The sequence below is a fragment of the Coenobita brevimanus genome, chromosome 65 (assembly GCF_032717465.1).
Source record: "Coenobita brevimanus isolate Jiangsu-jjx chromosome 65, ASM3271746v2, whole genome shotgun sequence".
NCBI classification, from domain to species: Eukaryota; Metazoa; Arthropoda; class Malacostraca; order Decapoda; family Coenobitidae; genus Coenobita; species Coenobita brevimanus.
In genome coordinates, this window is record NC_137018.1 from 48,445,685 (window position 1) to 48,468,767 (window position 23,083).

The 23,083-nt window shown below is 42.6% G+C and overlaps 1 protein-coding gene across 1 annotated transcript in view; it reads left to right on the forward strand.

The window, feature by feature from the left end:
• Positions 1-23,083, forward strand: part of LOC145405008 (glutamate receptor ionotropic, NMDA 2B-like) — a 215,487-nt gene that overhangs the window by 169,473 nt on the left and 22,931 nt on the right. Inside the window, exons 14-16 of the mRNA XM_080276508.1 lie at positions 1-23; positions 2,361-2,527; positions 21,941-22,122. The exon at positions 1-23 is cut by the window's left edge and continues 101 nt beyond it. Of these exons, the coding sequence (XP_080132634.1) occupies positions 1-23; positions 2,361-2,527; positions 21,941-22,122 (372 nt within the window). The remainder of the gene's footprint in view (positions 24-2,360; positions 2,528-21,940; positions 22,123-23,083) is intronic.

The following is a 23,083-nucleotide window of genomic DNA, read 5'->3' on the forward strand; positions in this document are numbered from 1 at the left end:
TCACTGGCATCAATGACTCCAGGGTTAGTGCTGAGAGTTGATCTGCCCTAGTCTAACATAGCATAGCATAGCGTAATATAACATAGCATAGCATATCTTAAAATAACATAGCGTAGCATAACATAGCGTAACATGACATACCATAACATAGCGTAACAGTATAACATAGGGTAACAGCATAAAGTAACATAGCGTAACACAGCATAACATGACATAGCATAACACAACAACAGCATAACATAACATAGCGTAATATAACAGCATAACATAACAACATAGCATATCAGCATAACATAACATAGCGTAATAGCATATAACACAGCATAACATAGCATAATCTGGCCGCATTCATGATCACCAGGAAGGAGGTGCATGACTTTCCTGACATCATTTCCAGAGTTAGTGCGCACAGGAGAGTTACGGACACAGTGCAGAGGAAGAGAGGAGACAGTGGAGAGTTTGAGGGGATGGAAAAGTTAGACAGACTTTGCGTTAGGCTCGGCTTAGTGGGATTCGTTGTGTTTTAACTTTGTGTCATTGGGTTAGGGTAGGTTTACAGAAGTTGTGTGTAGTTAGGTTACTTTATGTCCGAGTAACAATATTTAGGTGAATTAGGTTACCCATGCGTGGTTGTGTTTTGTGTAGGAGTAACTTTTTGTGTAGGGGTAAGCCTAAATTGGGTTAGGCTTACGCTACATAAAATTAGGTTAGGTTAGGTTGGGTTGGCTTAGGGCACGCCATCAGGGTAGGTTGGGTTAAGATGGAATAAGTAAGGTCGAATCCAGCACGTTGAAAAATAACAATTACCAAAACTCTGAATTCGTGCTGACTTTTTACCCAGACCCTCACAGTTTATTGTCAAATCCGTCTTTTCAATAAAGTGATTCTACAGTGACATTTATGGGATATATTTACAAGATACATTGTACTCCTAAAAATTGTTCTAGTTATGAGAAAACATTAGTCTCCCCAGAATAGGAGGGAGACATACCCCCCCAAGGCCCCCCACCCAAGTCAGTTACTAGCATGGAAAAGTGAGAGTTACGTAGCTTGGATTGTGGGTAGGTGAAGGAGAGTGCATGGAAAGACAGACAAATAAGCAAACAAACAAAGAGACAGACGAACCAGCAGATGCACATAAAGATAAGAGACATAAGACTAATGGATAGGTAGAGATAGATAGATCGATAGATTGTTAGATAGGCTGATAGATAGATGGATAGATAGAGGGAAAGTGTGTGTGTGTGTGTGTGTGTGTGTGTGTGTGTGTGTGTGTGTGTGTGTGTGTGTGTGTGTGTGTGTATATAGGTTAAGTAGATTAGCCCTCAACTTATGTTATGTAAAGGTATCAGAGGGTGGGAAACTTGGGGAGAGCCAGGGAGTTAGCAGGGAGACTAAGTAGGGTGCCGGGGAAGGGAGAGTTAACGTAGGGAGAGTTAGTTTTATTTAGAGAGATTAAGGGAGCTTAGCTAGGTTAGTTGAAGGAGAGTGTGTGTAGAGTTTAGTGAAAGGGACAAGAGAGAGAGAGGGGGGGAGGAGCGAGAGTGAGAGAGTAAAAGGGTGTGTGGGAGAGAGTGAGGAAGCGTGTAAAAGTGAGTGTGAGAGAGTGAGGGAATGTGTGAAAGTGAGAGAGTAAAAGGGTATGCGGGAGAGAGTGAGGAAGTGTGTGAAGGTGAGTGTGAGAGAGTGAGGGAATGTGTGAAAGTGAGAGAGTAAAAGGGTATGTAGGAGAGAGTGAGGAAGTGTGTGAAGGTGAGTGTGAGAGAGTGAGGGAATGTGTGAAAGTGAGAGAGTACCATAATATCTTCTGGTATAAACTGACATTAAGGCCTTACCCCGAGAGAGAGAGAGAGAGAGAGAGAGAGAGAGAGAGAGAGAGAGAGAGTGTGTGTGTGAAAGTGAGAGGGACTGTAAAGCAGAGTGTGTGAAAATGAGAGATAGTGTGAAAATGAGAGAGGGAGAGAAAGGGTGAGGTAGAATGGTATAATTAAATATCTTCGCGTCTGAACTGACAATAAGGTCTTTCCCCTGAAGCCAAAGAGAGAGAGAGAGAGAGAGAGAGAGAGTATCCAGAACAGAGAAATATGCATATGATTTGCATGGTTTAGACTCAGAGAATATTTTCTGGTTAGCATACAGTGTCTCTCTCTCTCTCTCTCTCTCTCTCTCTCACACACACACACACACACACACACACACACACACACACACACACACACACACACACACACACACACACACACACACACACTTCCCCCCTCTCACTCACATCCCCGCTTCAGTGCCCCCCTCCATCTCTCTCACTCTCTCTCACAGGACCCCAATAATTTCCCACCCCCCCTCTCTCTCTCCCTTCACAGTTGCAGTACCCCACTACGGTGAACCCCGCCTACAAGTTCGGTACGGTAGAGGAGACCAACTCAGCCATCGTACTGAAGAAACACCAGCCTCACATGTACGGCTATATGGTCAGGCACGGCTATAACAGACCGTCCGTGCAGGCGGGCGTCAAGTCCATCAAGAAAAAGTAAGTACGTTGTTTTGATCTATATAGTACGTTGTTTTGATCCACACGCCAAAGTACGTTGTTTCTAGACGCCAAAGTACGTTGTTTTGATCGATACGCCAAAAATACGTTGTTTTTATCTGTATGTCAAAAAGAAAGAAAAAAAAACAAAAACGAAAATGTAAGAAAAGGAAATAGGGTAATAAAGAAGCTGAAAAAGTAAGTATATATTTTTTTTTTATTCGCGCCAAAAAGAAAGAAAAAAGTAGGTACATTTTTCAACCTACAGAAAGAGGGGAATAAGAAAGTTAAGAATGAATATATACAGAAAGAGAAGGTGCACAGAAAGGAAGCCAGATTTAAGAACTATATATTTTAAAATTTGTGAACGTGTTGCACCGAAAAAAAAAAAAAAAAAACGGAGGTCGTAGGCATTGGGAAAGATTGAATGAAGATAGATGGATAGATGGATGGATAGAGGGAGGGTGGAAAGGGGGAAGGAGATGTGAGGAAGGAAGAAAGGATAGTAAGAGAGGATGAAAGTTAGAGGGAAACAGGGAAGGAGGGAGGAGGAAGAGGGGAAAGGAAAGGGATCTTGAAGGAGAGAAGGAAGGATATGTAGGAAGTAAGACAAAGGAAGTGCTGACAAGAGGAAGTCATTAGTCCATAACAGGATTAAGTCAGGGATAAAACTAAATATGTTAAGGTCAAGCTACATTTTTTTTTTATGCAAGGAAGAAGGAACCCAAGGCCAGAACCCCGCAAGATTGTTCCCTCCAAGAAAAAAAAGAACGTATGAAAAGGATAGATAATTGGCCGAATCTCCCTATCTATCACTCCCTCAATAATAATAATAATAATAATAATAATAATAATAATAAAATAAGAGTAAAATGCCTTGTTGTTTGGGAAGATAAAGATAATTCCTAAAGCAGAAGAGGCAGTACGCACCCTGCCACCTTCCCTTCCCTTCTCCTTCCTTCTTTCTCACTCTAGCTCTGCCTTTCTTCTCTTTCATGCTTCCTTCTGTTTCTCATTTCCATTCAGTCCTCCTTCCTTCCTTCCTGTCTGTTGACCCCCTTCTGCGTTCCTTCTTCCTTCCTTCCTTCCCACTTTCCTTCATTTTAACACTTACACGACACCTATTTTATCTTTTCATCTCGTTTCGCGCTGATTATTTCATTGGTGTATTTTATCTAATGTATCTCTTATATACAGTACTGAAAGACAACACAATTACCGCATACACGCCCAGTTCACCCACCATCCCCCATCGTCTGCGTATGAATCCACGTATAATAACACCACCGTATTGGTTAATTCTGATAGCTACCGTCCTAAATGCTTAATCTAATCAGAAATGTTTGTGTAGTGTTAGTGCTTAAGACGAAGGAAGAAAGGAAAGAAGGAAGAAAAAAAGGAAAGAATGGAAAGAAGGAAGGAAAACAGGAAGAAATGGAGGAAGGAAAGAGGGAAGAAAGGAAGGGAGGAAAGAAGGAAGACAAGAAAGTGGAAAGAAGGAAGAAAAAAGGAAAGAATGAACAGGAGGAAGGAAGGAAGAATGGAAAGAAGGATGGGTGGATGGATGGAAAGAAGAAAGGAAGAAGGGGGGAGGGAGTTGGGAAGAAGGAGGGGGGAGGAAATTAAGACAAAAAGAAAAGAGGGAGATAAGGAAGAGGTGAAGGAGAGAGGATAGGAGGGAAGAAAGGAGAGAGAGGGAGGAAAGGGGAAAGGAGGAAGTGAGGCAGAAAGAAATCAAAGAAAGAAAAAAGGAAAGAAATCGTGAACTTTATACTAAATCCTCCTATTTTTCAAGATAAGTGTTTAATCCCACGAGAAAGAAAGAGGGAAAGGAAGAAAGGACGGAAGGAAAGGAGGAGGGAAGGAACGGAGAAGGTGGGGAGGGGAGGAAGGAAAAATGGGATGAAACTGACTTCACAAAAATTCTCTTATTTTTATGGAGTTGTTAAAGGTGAAGGAAAGTACGATTGAAGGAATTAAGGAAGGAGAAGAGTAAGTAGAAAGGAAGGAAGGAGGACTGAAAGGAAAAGAGAAAACGAAGGAAGGCTGAAAGAAAAGAAAGAAGGAAGGAGAAGGGGAAGGAGAGGAACGGTGGGCGAGAGGAGGAGGAGAGGGGGGGCGAGAAGGTAGGAAGAGATGAAGGAGGAAAGGTAGGGAAGGAGGGAGGGGAAAATCAGGTTGGTACGAATTATCTATTTTTCCTCATGATGAAAGTAGATACGGGTAGGAAGAAGGACAAGAAGGAATGAAAGAAGGAAGGAAGGGTAACGATGTAGAAGGAGGGAGGAGGAGAGGTGGAGGGAGGAATGACAGATTTCGAGGCCGACTGTAGTATCTTTTTTACGAGTAGGACAAGAATCCCCCCCCCCTCCACCCACAACTCCCTCCAGTCGATGCCGGCAGGAAAAAATAAGAAAGACCACCATGCAGCATAGGAAAAAAATTGGCCTGGAGATGTATTAGGAAAATATGAATGAAAAGTTATATTGTACAGGATTTTAATATGTAAGGGAAAAGTGACATTGTGTTCCGTAATCTGGGTGAAAGAAAAGGAGTTCATTTATTGTTATTGTTATTATTATTATTATTGTTGTTGTTATTGTCATCATCATCATCATCATCATCATTCACCTGTGCACCTGTTTACCTATAGAACAGAGACTAAATATTTAATCATCTTATCTTTAAACATCATCACCCCATCCCAACACAATCCCAACCAGTGTTCTAAATGTTTACAATGTTTATTTACAACCTCACTGAAGATGTGTTTACCCTCATTAGATAGTGAAGATTTGCCAGTCTTTTCCTCTTACTCATTTCCCTCTCGTGTAATTGGACTGGTTAATTGCTGAGTACTCATTAACCGCCTAAACACCCCCTTGGTGATTCAATATACCTTCTTGCGTCAGGGTAGCACGTAGGCTGTTTTTTGAGAAGGTTAATTTTTTTTTTTTTTTTTTATGTGTCCGACTCTGGGCATAGGCTTCACAGCCTGCTATCAAGGCCCAGCAGTCCTTCTACATACCATACACCTCTACATGTCACCACTTCGGCGCTAACACCCACCGTCCATATTGAATACATGCTAGGGCTGTCTCATACAGGACTGGTGTATTGGTATTGGCGGGGGTATTTTTACGACATGTCGGCGGGTCTTCTGGTAGATCAGTAAAGCCTGATTTAATGAAATTCAAATCCTTAAACTGTTCCCTGCCCCAGTCGGGATTTGAACCTGGGTCCGTTAGGACAGCACGCCACCCCTGAGTTTGGCCGGGTGAATTTTCCCCATATGGGTGGTTTCGTCAGGCTGGATTGGTCACCTTTCTCTCTCTCTCTCTCTCTCTCTCTCTCTCTCTCTCTCTCCCTGAAAAGATAAAAGAAGTGAGGGAAGAAAAACTGAAGGAAGGAAGGAAAGGGGGAAGTAAGGAGAGAAGGAGAGTTGAAATGACAATGAGAAGTGAATTTGAAGTGGAAAAAGCGAAGGAGGGAAGAGGAGAGGAAGGAAAAAGTGAAAATGAGAGGAAGGAGGGAAAGAGAAAGAGAACTAAAATGAATTAGGCGCGAACTCTTCTGTTTTTGAGGAGAGCTATTAACTGGAGAGAGAAAAAAGGAAGAAAGAGGAAGAGAGAAAAAGGGAGAAAGAAGAGGGAAAAAAGAGAGAATGAGGAGGGAGAGAGGGGGAAAATGGAAAGGATTAATGGATGTAGGATGGAGAGAGAGCAGCAGGGAGGAATATGGGACAAAAGGAGAGAGAGAAGAGAGTGAGAGAGAGAGAGAGAGAGAGAGAGAGATGAAGCGAAGGAATGAAAGGGGAAAGAACGAGAAAGGGCATGTAGAAGACGAAATGAAAGAGAGAAGTAAGGAAGGAAGGAAAATAAATGAAAGAAGAATGAGGAAACGAAGAAGGAAGGGGTGAGGGAAAGTGAAGAAAAAAGAAGGGAATTGAGGAATAGAAGGAAGGAAAGAAAGAAGGAGAAGTAGGAAAAAGAAAGAAGGAAATTAGGAAGAAAAGGAAGGAAAAAAAAGGAAAAAGTCCATGAAATTAGGTTGGTATGAGTTTTTTTTTAACAGTTGTATATATTCACATCAGTACTCGAAAATGGGGAGGCAGGAAAGAGGAGAGAAGAAGAGAAAAAGGAGAGAAGGAGAAGAGAAAGAGGAGGAAAGAAGGCGGAAGGGAATGAAGAAAGTGAGAGGAAGAGAAAGAAGGAAAAAAGGGGGGAAGAAACTGGAAGGAGGGAAAATGGAAATGAAAGAAAAAATGTAAAAGAAGAGAAATGAAGGAAGGAGGAGAAATACAGAGGAAAAGTGCAACAGAAAACGAGATGAAGGATAAATAAGAAAACGGAGGGAGTAAAGAAATAAGGGAAAAAAAAAGAAAAAAAAAAGAGGAGGAGGAGAAAGGATATGAAAGAAGAACAGTATGGATGGAACGAAAAAGGAAGATAAAAAGAGTGAGGGAAGGGAGAAGGAAGAGGGCTCATTTTTAAAGCTCTTTTCTTGCAGATAACCGTGAAGGAATTAGATGTGTGTGTGTGTGTGTGTGTGTGTGTGTGTGTGTGTGTGTGTGTGTGTGTGTGTGTGTGTGAGAGAGAGAGAGAGAGAGAGAGAGAGAGAGTTGGGGCTGGGAAGAGATATGCGAAAATCAGGAAACATGTAGTAAGACAGATATCTACATCAAAGAGAGAGGGAGAGAGAGAGAGAGAGAGAGAGAGAGAGAGCACTGCAGTCGCCTCATTATTGCAGGGCACATTTATCCACTATCATTCAGCATTATTCAGAATTATTCACAGTGCATATGTATGACGGTGCTGCAGGGGTGAGAGATAGATAGATAGATAGAGAGAGAGAGAGAGAGAGAGAGAGAATAACTGGCCTCTACGGTACATAAACAGACAGACAAATGGATAGAAAAGCAGAACCGGAAAAAATACGATACATTAGAAAGATATAAAAAGATAATCATTTTGAGTAAGGTAGAATTACATTAGAATACATGGATAGATAGATAGATAGATATAGAGAGATAGACAGATAGATAGACAAGACATACACTGGTGCAAAGGGAGACAGGAAATTAAGTAAAAGCATTGCACTTAAAAATCGTGTGTTTGAGGGAATGCAAATGTGATAGAAACAGCTGTAGTGAGAGAGAGAGAGAGAGAGAGAGAGAGAGAGAGAGAGAGAGAGAGAGAGAGATGGGTTGAGAAAATATTAGACTTCTCATATTTAGTCGCCGACAGAACTAGGGACAGATGTACATGAGGATAGAGAGAGAGCAGAGACAGACAGACAGATAGAGAGATAGAACACCATGTAAACAGACAGACAAACAGACACTCAGAGGCAGGCAAACAGGGAGACAAGCAAGTAGATTAGCAGGTAAGCAGAGACCGAGAGAGAGAGGAGGGGGGGGGAGATAGACAGAACGAGATAGAGTTTAGACAGATCACCAAAGCAGATAATCGCCACGACAGACGCGCAACTGAGAATATATACAAACTCCCCGGATGGCAACATTCCCCAGGCCCTTAGCGCTGATTGGCTGCTCGCGGGGCCAGCTGGGGGCGTCCTGGGCTCTGATTGGTGGAGGGCGGACCAGGGCTTGTTTCCTAGTAAGGCTGGGAACGCTGGCAGGAAGCACGGTAGGAAGGAAGGAGGAAAGGAAGTAAGAAGAGAGGAGAGATGCTGAAGTTGAGGAGAGAGAAAAAAATAGGAAAGGAGGGAGGAACCAAGGCAGGAACAAAGGAAGGAAAGGAGGTAGGAAGTGAGGGATGGGAGATAGGGAGTGATGAGGAATTGTAGGTAAAGAGAGGAAGAGTTAAGGAAAAGAGGGAGGAAGGAAAGGACGGTGTGGAGAGATGAGGAAGCGTTAGGATGGAGACGGAAAGAGTTAAGAGGAAGTAAAGGATTAAGGAAAGGAGGGAGGAAGCATGGAAAGATGGAAAGGAGGAAGGAAGAGAGGGATAGGAGACGGAAAGATGAGGAACAGAATGGAGGGAGGATAGGAAAAAAATGAGGATATGAAGAACAGAGGAATGGAAAGGAGTGAAGGAGGGAAATGAAGCTGGAGAGGTAGATGGGAAAGATGAAGGTGGAAGGGAAATGAGGATTAATAAACTGAGGAAATGACAGGGGAGAAAGAAGGAAGGAAAGGGAAGGAAACGGCAAGGGAAGAGAGATAAGAAGAAAGGATTGGAAGGTAAAACTGGAAGGAAAGGAGGGAGACGGAAGGAAAAAGAGGACAGAAAGGAAATAAGAAGGAAAGGGAAAAACAGGAGAAAGATTGAAGGGAATGAAAGCTAGAGGAAATCAGGAATGGAGATGGGAAGAGGAAGGATGGTGGAAATATTTGAAAGTAAAAAAAAGAAAGAGAAAGTAGGAAAAGGAGAAGAAAGAAGAAGAGGAATGAATATCAGAGAGAGGGGGGAGGGGGAGAGAGAGTGGAGAGAGGGGGTGGGAGTGAGGGAAAACGGTAAATTGAGAGAGAGAGAGAGAGAGAGAGAGAGAGAGAGAGAGAAATGAGAGAGAGCCTGAGAAATTGACCAAGTTTCTCAATCTCATAACCACAACTACCAACATTCCTCCACAACTACCACCATTCTCATAACTACCACTATTCTCTCAACCACCACCACCCTCATATCTTCCGCAGCTACCACCACAGTTACCACACCTGCCTTAATTACTACCACAGCTATCACGATCCTCAGAACCTGCTACCACAACTACCACCATTCCCAATACCCGCTGCTACAACCACTACCACCTCATACCACATCTACCACTATTACCACCAAAACTTTCACCACCACCACCACAACTATCACAATTGCAGCACATACCACAACTACCAACATCTCCACTACTTCTTACCACAACACCTGGCATCTATCGCTGTTACAACCATTCTTAATATTTACCACAACTACCAACATTACCACCACAATTACCGCCAAAGCTACCAACACCGCCACCACAGCCATCAAGACTACCACAGTCACTACCAGAGCTCTCACCACAACCACCTCCACAGCTACCAGTATTTAACAACAATTACCACAGCTACCAACAACCCCTGTAGCTAATAGCATTGCTACCACCATTCCTACCATAACTACGACCATCCCTAATAGCTGCTACCACAATACGACCATTCTAGCCACAACTACAACCATTCCTAACACATTTTCCATCATCCTCAGTATCCGCTACCACAGCTGCGACCATTCCAACCACAACTACCATTATTCCCACCACAGCTACCACCATCGCCAATACCTGCTACCACAACCACCAACATTCCTACCACAACTACCGCATTTCCCACCACAGCTACCACCATCGCCAATACCTGCTACCACAACCACCAACATTCCTACCACAACTACCACATTTCCCACCACAGCTACCACCATCGCCAATACCTGCTACCACAACCACCAACATTCCTGACCTTCTTTGTGAATCTATCAATATCTACTCCCCCTTGAGGTATGCAAGCCGAGAGAGAGGGGGGGGATGGGGGACGGAAGAGAGAGAGAGAGAGAGAGGCGGGAGGGAGGTAGAGGGGAAAGAGAAGAGAAGAGATAGGAAGGGAAAGAAGGAAGAGAAATTGGAAGAGGAGTTGTAAAGAAGGAGAGAGAGGAAAGGGGAAACAGAAGTGGATGAAGGAGGGAAAGGAGAGAGAATGAGGGAGAGGAGGGAATTAGGGAGGGAGGGAAGAGAGAAGAGATAGGGATGAAAATAAAGGGCTGGAAGGAGGGAGGAAAAGAGTAGAGAGAAGGAGAGATGAATAAAGGGAGGAGAGAGGGAGGGGAAGAAAAGGAAGAAGAGAGTTTGATGAAGGAAAGAAGGGGAAGAACGAAGGAAGAAAAATACAAAAAGAAAAAAAAGATTAGAGTGAAATGAACGAGAGAGAGAGAGAGAGAGAGAGAGAGAATGGTCAGTATTATTAATGATAGGGATAAATTAATGGTGAGAGTTAATGGTGAGAGAGAGAGAGAGAGAGAGGGGGGGGGTATTGAGGAAGGAGGGGATTTTCCTTTTGAGTAATATTGATGAGAGAGAGAGAGAGAGAGAGAGAGAGAGAGAGAGAGAGAGAGAGAGAGAGAGAGAGAGACGGGGGTGGGGAACTAAGAAGAGAAAAATGGAAAGAGGAAGAGAGATGGAAGAAAGAAAGAAGGAAAAAAGAGAGCTAGGAGAGGCTGGGAACGAAGTTAGGTAAAGAGAAAAAGAGGAGAGAGAGAGAGAGAGAAGAAAAGAGAAAGGGAGGAAGGGAAGGGAGAGAGACAGTGATGAACTATAAAGGGAGGAGAGAGGAAAGAAAGGAAGGAAGGCAAATAGAAGAAGGAAGGAAACAAGAAAGAAGGAGAGAAAGTAAGGGAGGAAAGGAAGAAAAAAAAAGAAGAGAAAGAGGGAGAGGAAAGGGGTATAGGAAGGAGGGAAAGGAAGAGAGAAAGAGGGAGAGGAAGGGAGGAAGGAAGGAAGAGGAAGAGGAACACCCAGCCGTGACAAGTTGTGGGAGGCCGGAAGGGAGGGAGGGAGGGAGAGAAGGAGGAGGAAGGAAGGGAGGGCGAGGAGGAGGGAGAGGAAAAGTAAGCGGGATGTTGGAAGAAAAGGCGAAGTAGGCGAGGAAAGCAGGAGGAAAGGAGGGAGAGAAAGAGGTGTGGAGAGGAAGAGAGAGGAGGAAGGGGAAGCGGGTAAGAGGAAAGTGGAAGAGAGAGAGAGAGAGAGAGAGAGAGAGAGAGATGGAGCTAGTCAGGGAAAGTTGAAAGGAGAGAGAAAATGAAAGGGGGTAGAGTTGAAAGGAAAAATGCGAGTAAGAAAGAGAGAAGGGGGGGGGAGGAGGAAATGAGAGGAGGAGACGGAAGGAGGGAGGGAAGAGACAGAAAGGGAGAAATGGAGGGAGGAAGAGGTGGGAGGAAGACACAAAGAGAGAGACAAATTGAAGGATGAGGGGCAAGGAGGAAGAGCGAAAGAGAAAGAAGGAAGGAAGGAAAAAAGCAAAATTAAAGTTAGAAAAATAAATGAAAAAAATAATAAGACTGATTTCATAAGGATATAATGCACTGTAAAAAAGAATAAGGTAAGTATTAAGAAAAAAGGGAAAAAATTTAATGTGGCAATAATGATGGATGGAAAGTGTATTCGATATAATAATGGGTCTGTCAGTAAGTGGGTTCAGGTTTGATGGATGGTGAGAGGGAAAGAGAGAGAGAGATTTTGTACTCTCTCTCTCCCTCCCTCCCTCCCTCCCTCCCTCCCTCCTTCCTTCCCTTATTCCCGAGCCCTTATTCCTCTCTCCCACTTCCATTCCTTTCTACATATTCTTCTCTTTCTTTCTTCCCTCCCTCATTCCCTCCCTCTGTCTACCCCCTTCCCCATCCCTTCGTTCTCTCCTTCCCTCCTCTCTTTCCCCTCCTTAGTTTCCTCTCCCTACCTTCCTCCAGTCAGAGTCCATCACTGTAATGTGGGAGGGAGACAGGCTTTTTAAAGGGAATGGTCCTTTTAAACTCAATTCCCTTTAAATGAAATGACCTTTAAATGGATTGCCTTTTAACTCTTCCCGACTGGCAAAAGTCTGTCCCGCTTGAATAAAATCTTCCAGTGTTATTCAGATTAACCTGGTGGCTTCTTTTTCATTTTGTCATTATTATTATTATTATTATTATTATTATTATTATTATTGATGTTACTACTACTACTACTGCTACTACTACTACTATTATTATTATTATTATTATTATTATTGTTGTTTTTTTTATTATTATTATTATAGTTATTATTATTATTGTTATTTTTGTTATTATTATTATTATTATTATTCTCTCCAGACGAATTTGTTAGCTCAGGAGAGACATAGGCCCGTCACCTCGTAGGGTAAGGAGGCTCCCTAACGCCTCTTCCTTAGCGATTTATTTTTGGACACGGCTGGTTACTATCCTTATGCACTTTATCTATACACTCCGTGCCGATATTAGAATGAATACGGAAAAGGAGAGTAAGGTGTAATAAGCAAAATGAATCGCTTAAGAAAAGGTGTTAGAGAACTTCCTTAACCTGTTCACTAATCTAAGGTCCTGAGTGGAATAAAAATCGTCTGGGGGTAGCGAGAATAAACTACGTCATCGGAGTGAAGGGGCTAAATTTCTTACGTATTCAATAACCACCAAAAAAAAGTCAAAATTTAATATACCACTGAACTCCAATGCTTGTAAATGTAATGCGCCTTTTATCCCACGGCCCGGATGGAGGCATTTATTCGTGTGTTTTTTCTAGGGACGATTTTGTTCAGACGATTTTATTTAGGCGATTTTTTTCAGGCGATTTCATTCACGATTTTGTTCAGACGATTTTATTTGGACGACATGTTTAGACGATTTTGTTCAGACGATTTGTTAGGACGATTTTGTTCAGATTCAGTTACTTTTCGGACTGGAGAATTGCCCATAACCTTCATTATCTCCGTGCTTAAGAGAGGGAGTTTCCTACGTTGAAGAAAATCGTCTGGAGGAAGAAGGATAGAGCGAAAAACATCATCAAACCGATGGGGTTAAAGAGAATAAGCCTTTCGAATAAATTTACGGATAACTTTCTCAATAAAAATCTCTATATGTTGAATGTGTTTTGAGAATGACACGTAAATAGGGTTTTTAAAAATAACGCTGCCTTTTAAATGGCGTGCCCTTTAAATGAATGGTAGTTTTTTAATATGGAAAATTTCGTACATTATGTTCATTTCTTTATATTTCTCACATTATTTTTTTTTTTATTTAATTCAATAATTTCCCTTTTTAATATATTTCTTACATTAAATTTCCTTTTTTATGTTCCTTACAAAAATTCCCCTTATTAATATTTCTTACAATACTTTTTTTTAATATCTCTTACAATAAATTCCTTCTTAATATTGTTTCCTGCATACGTGGTGGTAATTCCTGTTCACCTACTCTCTCTTGAGGTTTCGTGTCTTGTGATTAGCCTGTCGTGGTGGTAAATACTTAAGTTGACCAGATCTCCTTGTGGCATTATATAGACCAAACCTTTCCACTCTCCTCTCAGGGCTTCGAACCAGTGTTTGTACAGAGACACATCCACACCTGTCCTTACCTGTAATTACACCGCCGTTCATACCTGTTTGTAGGACATCTAGAAGTTAATAAAGTCCTTAGAATGTAAAGTTAGGAACGATGTTGGAGAAAAGGAGGAGGTATTAGGTATCACAGGAAGAAACAGAGTGTGTTATAGTAAGGAAGAGGCTTGACTAGATGATATGTGAAAAGGAAAAGAGGAAGAGGAGGAGGAAGTGCAAGAGATTTACCCCTTTCACAATGATGACGCCAAATTATATTACATTCCCTCAGCTCCGGACGATTTTATTCTGCATCCCATCCACAGCACCTCTTCGTGACTAGCATCCTATCCTCGTGTTAATATATTAAGATGGAGAAGGCAATTTTAGGCCAAGTTAGGGAGAAAAATTGTAGAGACTGATAAAAGTGCGTCCGCGTGCTGAAGGGGTTGAAATTAGAGAAGTGATAAGGGCAGGTGACGTCACTCTTAGATTAGATAACAGGTGGACGGCCAGGTGAGGGAGAGGCGACCCGGAGATGGAGGGAGAGGAAGAGGCGGAGAGGGGGGGCGAGATGGAGAGAGGTGAAATTCGCTGGGACTGGATGGAACAGGCGAACAATCAATAGGTCGGGGTGGAGAAAAATGGCTTGGGTCGTTTAATGGACGAACTTGGAGTGATGATGATGATGATGAGCTGGAGGAGGAGGAGGAGAGGAAGGAGGAAGAGGAGGTTGGTGATGACGATGGTGATGTTGAGGAGGAGAAGGTGGAAGAGAAGGTTGATGATGATGAAGAGGAGGAGGAAGAAAAGGTGATTGATGATGATGATGATGATAATGATCATAATCACGATAATTAGGAGAAGGAGAGGGAGAAGGAGGAAGAGGCGGTAGATGATGATGATGATGATGATAATGAGGAGGTGGAGGGGGAGAAGGAAGAAGAGGAGGTTGATGATGATGACGATGATAATGATGGTGATGATGAGGAGGATGACGATTATGATAATGATGATGATGATCAGGAGGAGGAGGAGGATGACGATGATGATGATGATGATGATGATGATCAGGAGGAGGAGGACGATGATGATGATGATCAGGAGGAGGAGGAGGATGACGATGATGATAATGATGATGATGATGATGATGAGGAGGAGGAGGATGACGGTGATGATAATGATGATGATGATGAGAAAGATGACAATGATGATGATGATGAGGAGGAGGATGACGATGATGATGATGATGATGATGGGGAGGATGACAGTGATGACAGTGATGATAATGATGATGATGATGATGATGAGGGGCAGGGTGACGATGTTGGTGATGATGATGATGAGGGGGAGGATGACGATGATGACAGTGATGACAATGATGATGATGAGGAGGAGGAGCAGCAGCAGGACGGCGATGATGATGATAATGATGTTGATGACAGAAAATACCTTTCGTGTAGATGTCATTTGAGATAGTTGTTTCAGTAATTCCATTCTCATTAAGTTACCTGTTTCTCTCTCTCTCTCTCTCTCTCTCTCTCTCTCTCTCTCTCTCTCTCTCTCTCTCTCTCTCCACGTCTTTGCATACAGTTTATAAATTTAGTCACTCGTTTCTGCACTTAATTATCTATCTCTATCTATCTATCGATCTGTCTGTCTATCTGTCTGTCCACATATTCTATCTATTATCCACCTACTTAATAATCTCTTGACCTGTATTTTGATCTATTTCACTACATACTTACCTCTACCTGCCTCGTTGTATCTATCTATGTATCTATCTAGCTTTCTATCTATCGGTCCATATGTTTCTCTTGATTTCTGTTCTGTAATCATCTGTCTACCCATCCGTCTATCTGTCCACCTATCCATCTATCAATCCTAATTTATCTATCTATCCTCTTTTATCTATCCATCCATCCACCTACGTTTAATCAACAGGTCATCACGAGACAGACAGCAAAAAAAATAAATAAATAAATAAATCCATAATATTCTAATCCTGCCGACTAATTGCTCATCATTTATTTTCCTTCAACATTTTTATCATCAAAGAAATAATTGGAGTTTTTTTTTTTCTTTTAATAATATTCTGCTCACTTCATGTACGTAGCATGAGGGAAGAAGTGGTTGATTTAGAGTGATTTTATATTCACACACACACACACACACACACACACACACACACACACACACACACACACACACACACACACACTTCAACCTCTACGTTCTATTCAAGGTCACAAAAATCCTCATCTCTCTCTCTCTCTCTCTCTCTCTCTCTCTCTCTCTCTCTCTCTCTCTCTCTCTCTCTCTCTCTCTCTTTCCCTACCTGCTTTCCGTACCTGCTTCCCTCCCTCCGTCCTCTTTCTCCGCAGTTGCTTCTCTCTCTCTCTCTCTCTCTCTCTCTCTCTCTCTCTCTCTCTCTCTCTCTTCTCATTTTACCGTTTTCTTCCCGGTGACCTCTCTCTCCTCACACCCTCCTTCACTTCCTTCATTTTCCTTCTTTCCTTGTTTGTCCTCACACCTTCCTTCACTTCCTTTGTTTTCCTTCATTTCTTCCCTCTCTTCTATACCCTCCTTCACTTCTTTCATTTTCCTTCTTTCCTTGTTTGTCCTCACACTTTCCTTCACTTCCTTTGTTTTCCTTCATTTCTTCCCTCTCTTCTATACCCTCCTTCACTTCTTTCATTTTCTTCCCTTCCTTCCTTCTTGGTCCTTTATTCCTTCATTTACCTTCCCTTCCTTCATTTCTTCCCTCATAGACCAGCCCTTCTTGGTTCCTTCTTACCTGCGTCTCTCCTTCCTTCTTTCCTTCCTCCTTCAAGTCCCTTCTTTCCCTCCTTCCTTTTATTTATTTGTGTCCTCCTTTCCTTCCTTTATTCATCCATCCACCTCTCCTTCATTCTTTCTTCCCTTCCTCCCATATTTTCCCCTTCCTTCTTTTATTCGTTTGTGTGTTCCTTCCTTCCTTCCTTCCTTCCTTCTATCCTCCCTCCCTCCCTCCTCTCCATACGCGCTATACCTCAAACCTAAGAGGCAACTGGGGATTCTTCTCACGCGCAATATATTCTCAGGCGCTTCCTACTTTACTCTCACTCCGGACGATTTTGAGAGCTGGAAGGGTTAGATTCAGCCTCCATCAACCCACGAGGGGCTGAGGAAAACCGTCTAGACATGGCAAGAGTGAAAGTTAAGCCCTTCTGCTCGTGGGCGCATTTTTTTTTTCATTTCTTCTTGTTACCCCCGGACGATTTTCCTCATCTTTGGTTATACAGGCGTCCCCCAGCGCCCTCCCTATCCCCGGAAAGGTGGATGGTGGACTGCAGGTGGATGGCAACTTCAGCCTGCAGTCCACGGGGTTCACATTTAGATTAGTCTGGATGTGCTGCTACTACTACTACTACTACTACTACTACCTGTGAAACGGTTTCCATAGATAAAAATCACGCGAATGTACCAAGACTGAAGCAGACGTCATCGTAGTGAAGAATCTAAATATTGTGGACAGCTTTCGTTCGTGCGTTCGTTCGTTCGTTCCTTCCTTCCTTCCTTCCTTCATTCATTCATTCATTCCCTTTTTCCTTCCTTTCTTTATTCTTTTTTCTACCTTCAATCCTTTCTTCTTTCCCTGCCTCCTTCCATCCTTCCTTCCTTCACTTCGTTTCCTTTTTTCCTCCCTTCCTTTTCTTTCTTTCGAGGTCTTCCCTCCACCCGTAAATTCTGCTGTTCCTTCCAGTTTCCTTCATTTCATTCCTTTCTCTTCTCCACCCTCATTCCTTCCCTCCCTTCTCCAATTCATGTCCTCTCTCTCTCTACCTCCATCTTCCCCCCTCCTCCTCCTTCCCTCCTCAATATCCCTCAGTACACCTCTCCATCCATCACTCCCTTCTTCCCTCTATCCCTCACTCTCTCTCTCTCTCTCTCTCTCTCTCTCTCTCTCTCTCTCTCTCTCTCTCTCTCTCTCTCTCTCGTCTTCCTTCCTAAACTTCTCCACTCTTCCTGTTTCCTACATTCCGTTTTGCTTTCCATCTCTCCACTTCCTCCTTCCCTTCTTCGTTCATTCTCTCCCTCCCACTCCCTCTTCTCGCTTCCTTCCTCCCTTACTCTTCACCTCCCACTTCCTCCCTCCCTCCCTCCCTCCCTCCCTCCCTCCCTTCCTCCATTGGTCATCCATCTCTCTTAAGATTTTAGAGTTTTTGCTAAACGTCAGTCACGAGAGAGAGAGAGAGAGAGAGAGAGAGAGAGAGAGAGAGAGAGAGATGAAAGAGAGTAATGAAAGGGAAGTGAGTGAGGGAGAGGAGTATAATGGAGAGAGAGAGAGAGAGAGCAAGTTGGGCGGAGGAAAAGGTTGTAGGGAAAGAAAGGGTATACGAGAATAGTTGAGAGAGAGAGAGAGAGAGACTGATATATAGAGAGGGCGTGTGACAGAGAGCTATGTCTAATCATTTATCTCTATCTGTCTACGTATTTACCGCCCTTTGTCTGTCTGTCTGTCGATCTATCTATCTGTCTGTCTGTCTGTGTTCATGTGCTTGTCTTTTTATCAGTATGTATCTCTTATCTTTATCTGTCTGTATCTGTCTATCTATGTTTGTTTATCTTTATCGGTTTCTCGCATTTCCATATATTGCATCTGTATTGTCATTCTCATTCGCTCACTTTACACATATTTCTCGCACTTACCTTGCTGTTAACACTCTCTCTCTCTCTCTCTCTCTCCTGTATTCCTTTATCCATATTTCTCTATCCCCTTTCTCCCCCGCTTTTTATATCCCTCTCTACCCCGCGCTCTATCTCTATCTTTCTCTCTCCCCGGCTCTCTCACTCTCTCCCTCCCTCCCTCTCCCTCCCTGTCCGAGCCACACCCAATCAATCACATTCAGACACCTGTATCCTCTCTCTCTCTCTCTCTCTCTCTCTCTCTCCGTCAACCAGCCACCCATCACATCTTCCTCTTTTTCTTTTATTTTCTTCCGTTTACCCAGGCCTCAGAAAGCAATCAAGAGCTAGAAATATCAGTAAACAAAAGGCGACGTGGCTCTGACCACCGCAAACAAGAGCCGCAAACAAGGGATGGGAAAAAATGGCGGTAAAAACAAACCCTTCCCGCCAAAATGAAAGGTAAACATTGGGCGGCCATTTTGGTGACGTCACAGCGCGGGAAAGGTCGACTTGGATGGAATGCGGAATTTTGAGAAGGTCTTTACGGTTCTTCTCTTTTTTCTTTTTTTTTTTTTTTAGTAAAGAGAATTGTTTCGTTAAAATTTTTGAAGATTTTTGCTTTAAATTTGTTATATAAATTAGATGATACGAATGAGTGAAGAGAGGAGAGTTTTATGGGGACAATTTAGGGCTTCTTAATTTCTGGAGCGAACTGCCGTTTCCGTTTCCTTGTTTTTATGGGTTTTGCCTGGATTTCTGTCAAAGAGTCTGGTATTATCGAATTTTAACCTTTCACGGCGATGATACCCATTTTATTTTACTATTCATTATAATTTTGCATCCTCCAGGCGCCTTTGCATAGCTTAGAAAAAAATCACAATTACCCTTTGCAGATGTATAATATTTTAAAGATTTATGTATGTTTCTTACGGACGGATTTTATTCACCATAGAGAAGATGTTTTACTGAAGGGGCTAAAGGCTAACTGACAGAATATTTATCACTTTTGGTTTTGCATTTTATTTTTCATTTTCGACACAAAAGCAGGCGCTACGGAAAAGTTTGCGTCTAGTTTTACATGAACTTTTTTTTTCCTTGTTTTTATATATAATTTAGTATTTATTTTAGTATTTAATAATTGATTTTGACAATTATTGAAAAAGGCAGGTCGGAGCTTTGTAATCAGGGTGGATTTTTGTTCCATTTCTGTGCAAATTTGGATGTTTTGTAAGCATATTTCTCTCTTTTTTTTTTTATAGAGTAAAAATTAGTTTTAGATAGCAGCTTCTGTTTGCAGTGTAATTTGACGCAATAGTTTAACATTTAATTCTTTTTAATGAGGGAAATATGAAGTGCGTGTGTGGGTTGGCTGGCGGCCATGATATGACGTCACTGGCGGCACGAGATGACGGCAGGGGAAAAAGATACCAATAACAATGATGACGGTGATATTGCCGGAAGACTATGTATTATTATTATTATTATTATTATTAGAAGTAGTAGTAGTAGTAGATGTTTATTATATACTTTGCCAAGACACCACGTTTAGAAAAGACTTTGAGCATCATATATTTTCCCCATAGTTCGTCATTTTATTTTTATTTTATTATTTTTTTCATACTTTCATCACTCTTAATCCACGTTCATTTTCCAACTTCCCTCACTCTTTTTTAATGTATATAATGAATTAAATTCTTAGGGTCCTGTACTTCTAATGGTTAGTTTTCATATTTTGATTTATATATATATATATTTTTTTTCAGACTTTGCAACTAAGTTTTTGCTGATACCCTTATTCTCCATTTTTTTCCCATTTCTCTGTATTTTTTGTTGACATAAAGATTTCGCTTTTTTGGACTCATCCTTTACTTATTCTGTCATTCGTTTCTCTTGTTGCTTTACTTTTTGATCAGCGTCTTTCATTCTCCTTCCTCTTCTTTCAGTCACCTTTCTTTTATTGCATTACTGATTCTGTCATCTTCCTGGTCCTGCTGTCAGTCTTCATTCTTATCTGTCCTTCCATCATTCTCAATTTCTCTCCGTCTTCCCTCCTTGCTTCATATTCATTTTTGCCTCCCTCCTTTCCTCCGTCTCCCTCCCTCCTCCTCCCTGTTCTCCCCTCCCCTTTTCCTTCCCCCTCCCCTTACAGAGTGTTACCATACATCAGGCGTGTCTTCATTACCTTCACACCTACACTCCTCCATCCCCTCCACCCCCCTCCCTTACACCCACACCACTTTCTCCTCCACCCCCTCCCTCCCTCCCTTCCTGGCCCTTCATTACCTAGTCGCTATATTCTCCTCATGTTTCCAATACACGCATAGACGCGCGCGCCCGTATATATATATATATATATATATATATATATATATATATATATATATATATATATATATATATATATATATATATATATATATGTGTGTGTGTGTGTATGTATGTATTTACGGTATGTATATTGCAGATTTTTGTTAAATGGATGTTTGGCAGTGGTTAGTACCAAACGATTATATTTAGCATAGAGAACCTACACATATGACGTTTCCACACACTATACGCAGCGACAGTCACCTTGTCCGTAGATTTACATATCCTACTATTGGCCTGTAATTGGCGTATTTTTTTATTTTTTCAGACATAAAATGGTGATATGTGCCACACGGTATGCTCAGATGTATACGTAAATGTCTGTGAGTCACTGACGGTGGGGGAGTGTGGCACCACTGACAACCTGCCTGCCGTTCACTATACCACTACCCCTTTACTAGCATTCTCTCTCATAAAAATCTGTATATATGTATTCCTCTTCCCTTATTTACTAACACTGTCCGTTCACCAATCTCCTGCTTACCTGTTTTCTTCCTCATTTAGTCACACCTATTCTCGTTGGCTAAGGAAGCCCTCGAACATCTCATCCTAAGTGATTTATTTTACTTGTTACCCCTTACCATCCTGTCTGTGTAATTTATATCATTCTAATATCACCATGCCCCTCATAAATAACGTACAGAACTATATTAACCGTCTGTGTCCAAAAAACAAATAACCAAGGATGAGGTCTTAGGGAGCTTCCTGCCCCGTTAACCACCTGCTCATCCAAAAGTAAATCGCTAAGGATGTCGTCTTATGGAGCTTCCGGCCCTGCTAACCACCTGTTCACCTTTCCTTCACCCCTCACCTGCCTTACTAACCACCTGCTCACCTTTCCTTCGCCCCTCACCTGCCCTGCTAACCACCTGCTCACCTTTCCTTCACCCCTCACCTGCCTTACTAACTACCTGCTCACCTTTCCGTCGTCCCTCACCTGCCCTGCTAACCACCTGCTCACCTTTCCTTCACCCCTCACCTGCCTTACTAACCACCTGCTCACCTTTCCTTCGCCCCTCACCTGCCCTGCTAACCACCTGCTTACCTTTCCGTCGTCCCTTACCTGCCCTACTAACCACCTGCTCACCTTTCTTTGTTCCCCTCACCTGTCTTACTAACCACCGGCTCACCTTTCCTTCGCTCCTCACCTGCCTTACGAACCACCTGCACACCTTTCCTTTGCCCTCACCTGCCCACCTTTCCTTATCCCCTCACCTGCCTTACGAACCACCTGCTCGCCTTTCCTTCACCCTCACCTGCCTTACTAACCACTTTTCACCTTTCCTTCCCTCCCTCAGCCAACTGGACGCCTTCATCTACGACGCCACGGTGCTCGACTACCTGGTGGGGCAAGACGACGACTGCCAGATCCTGACGGTGGGGTCGTGGTACTCCATGAGCGGCTACGGGTTGGCCTTCCCCCGGGGCTCCAAATACCTGTCCCTCTTCAACAACAAACTCATGATGTACAAGGACAACGGTGAGTAGCAGGGGGGGATTGAGGGATTTATTTGAGGGATTGCGGGATGATCTGGTGATTTAAGGGACGAGTTAGGGGATTTGGGGATTCTGTAGGGACTTAAGGGACGAATTAGGGGACTGGAGGTTATTTAGGGACCTAGGGGACGAGTTGGGGATTGAAGGATTTTTTTCAGGGATTGTGGGATGATTTAGGGATTTAAGGGACGAGTTGGGGGATTAGGGGTTATTTAGGGACTTAAGGGACGAGTTTGGGGGATTAGGGGATGATTTAGGGATTTCAGGGACGAGTTGGGGGATTAGGGGCTATTTAGGGACTTAAGGAACGAGTTGGGCATTGAGGGATTTTTCAGGGATTGTGGGATTTAGGGATTTAAAGGATGACTTGGGGGATTCGTGGTTATTTAGGGAGTTAAGGGACGAGTTGGAGATTGAGGGATTTTTCAGGGGATTGTGGAATTTAGGGATTTAAGGGACGAGTTGGGCAATTTGGGCAGTTTCAGGGGATTGTGGGATGATTTAGGGGATTATTTAGAGATTTAAGGGATGAGTAAGTGATTTACTAAGGAGAATTTAAAGGCGTAAGGGAATATATATATATATATATATATATATATTTGGGGGGACGATTTAGGAGCATAAGGGATGATACAGGAACTTGAGGGATGAGCTAGGGGCATAAGAGATAATTTTAGGGATTTAAGGCACGATTTAGGGGATTGAGGGACGATTTAGGGGAGTAAATTTTAGGGATATTAAGGGACGATTTAGGGGAGTAAATTTTAGGGATATTAAGGGCCGATTTAGGGGTTTGAGGGACGACTTAGGGGCGTAAGAGATAATTTTAGGAATTTTAAGGGACGCTTTAGGGATATCATTGACTGTTTGGGAGCTTATGGACGAGGTATAGGAACAGGTGACGAAATTGTATAAGGGACAGTGGTATCATTATACCTTCAGCT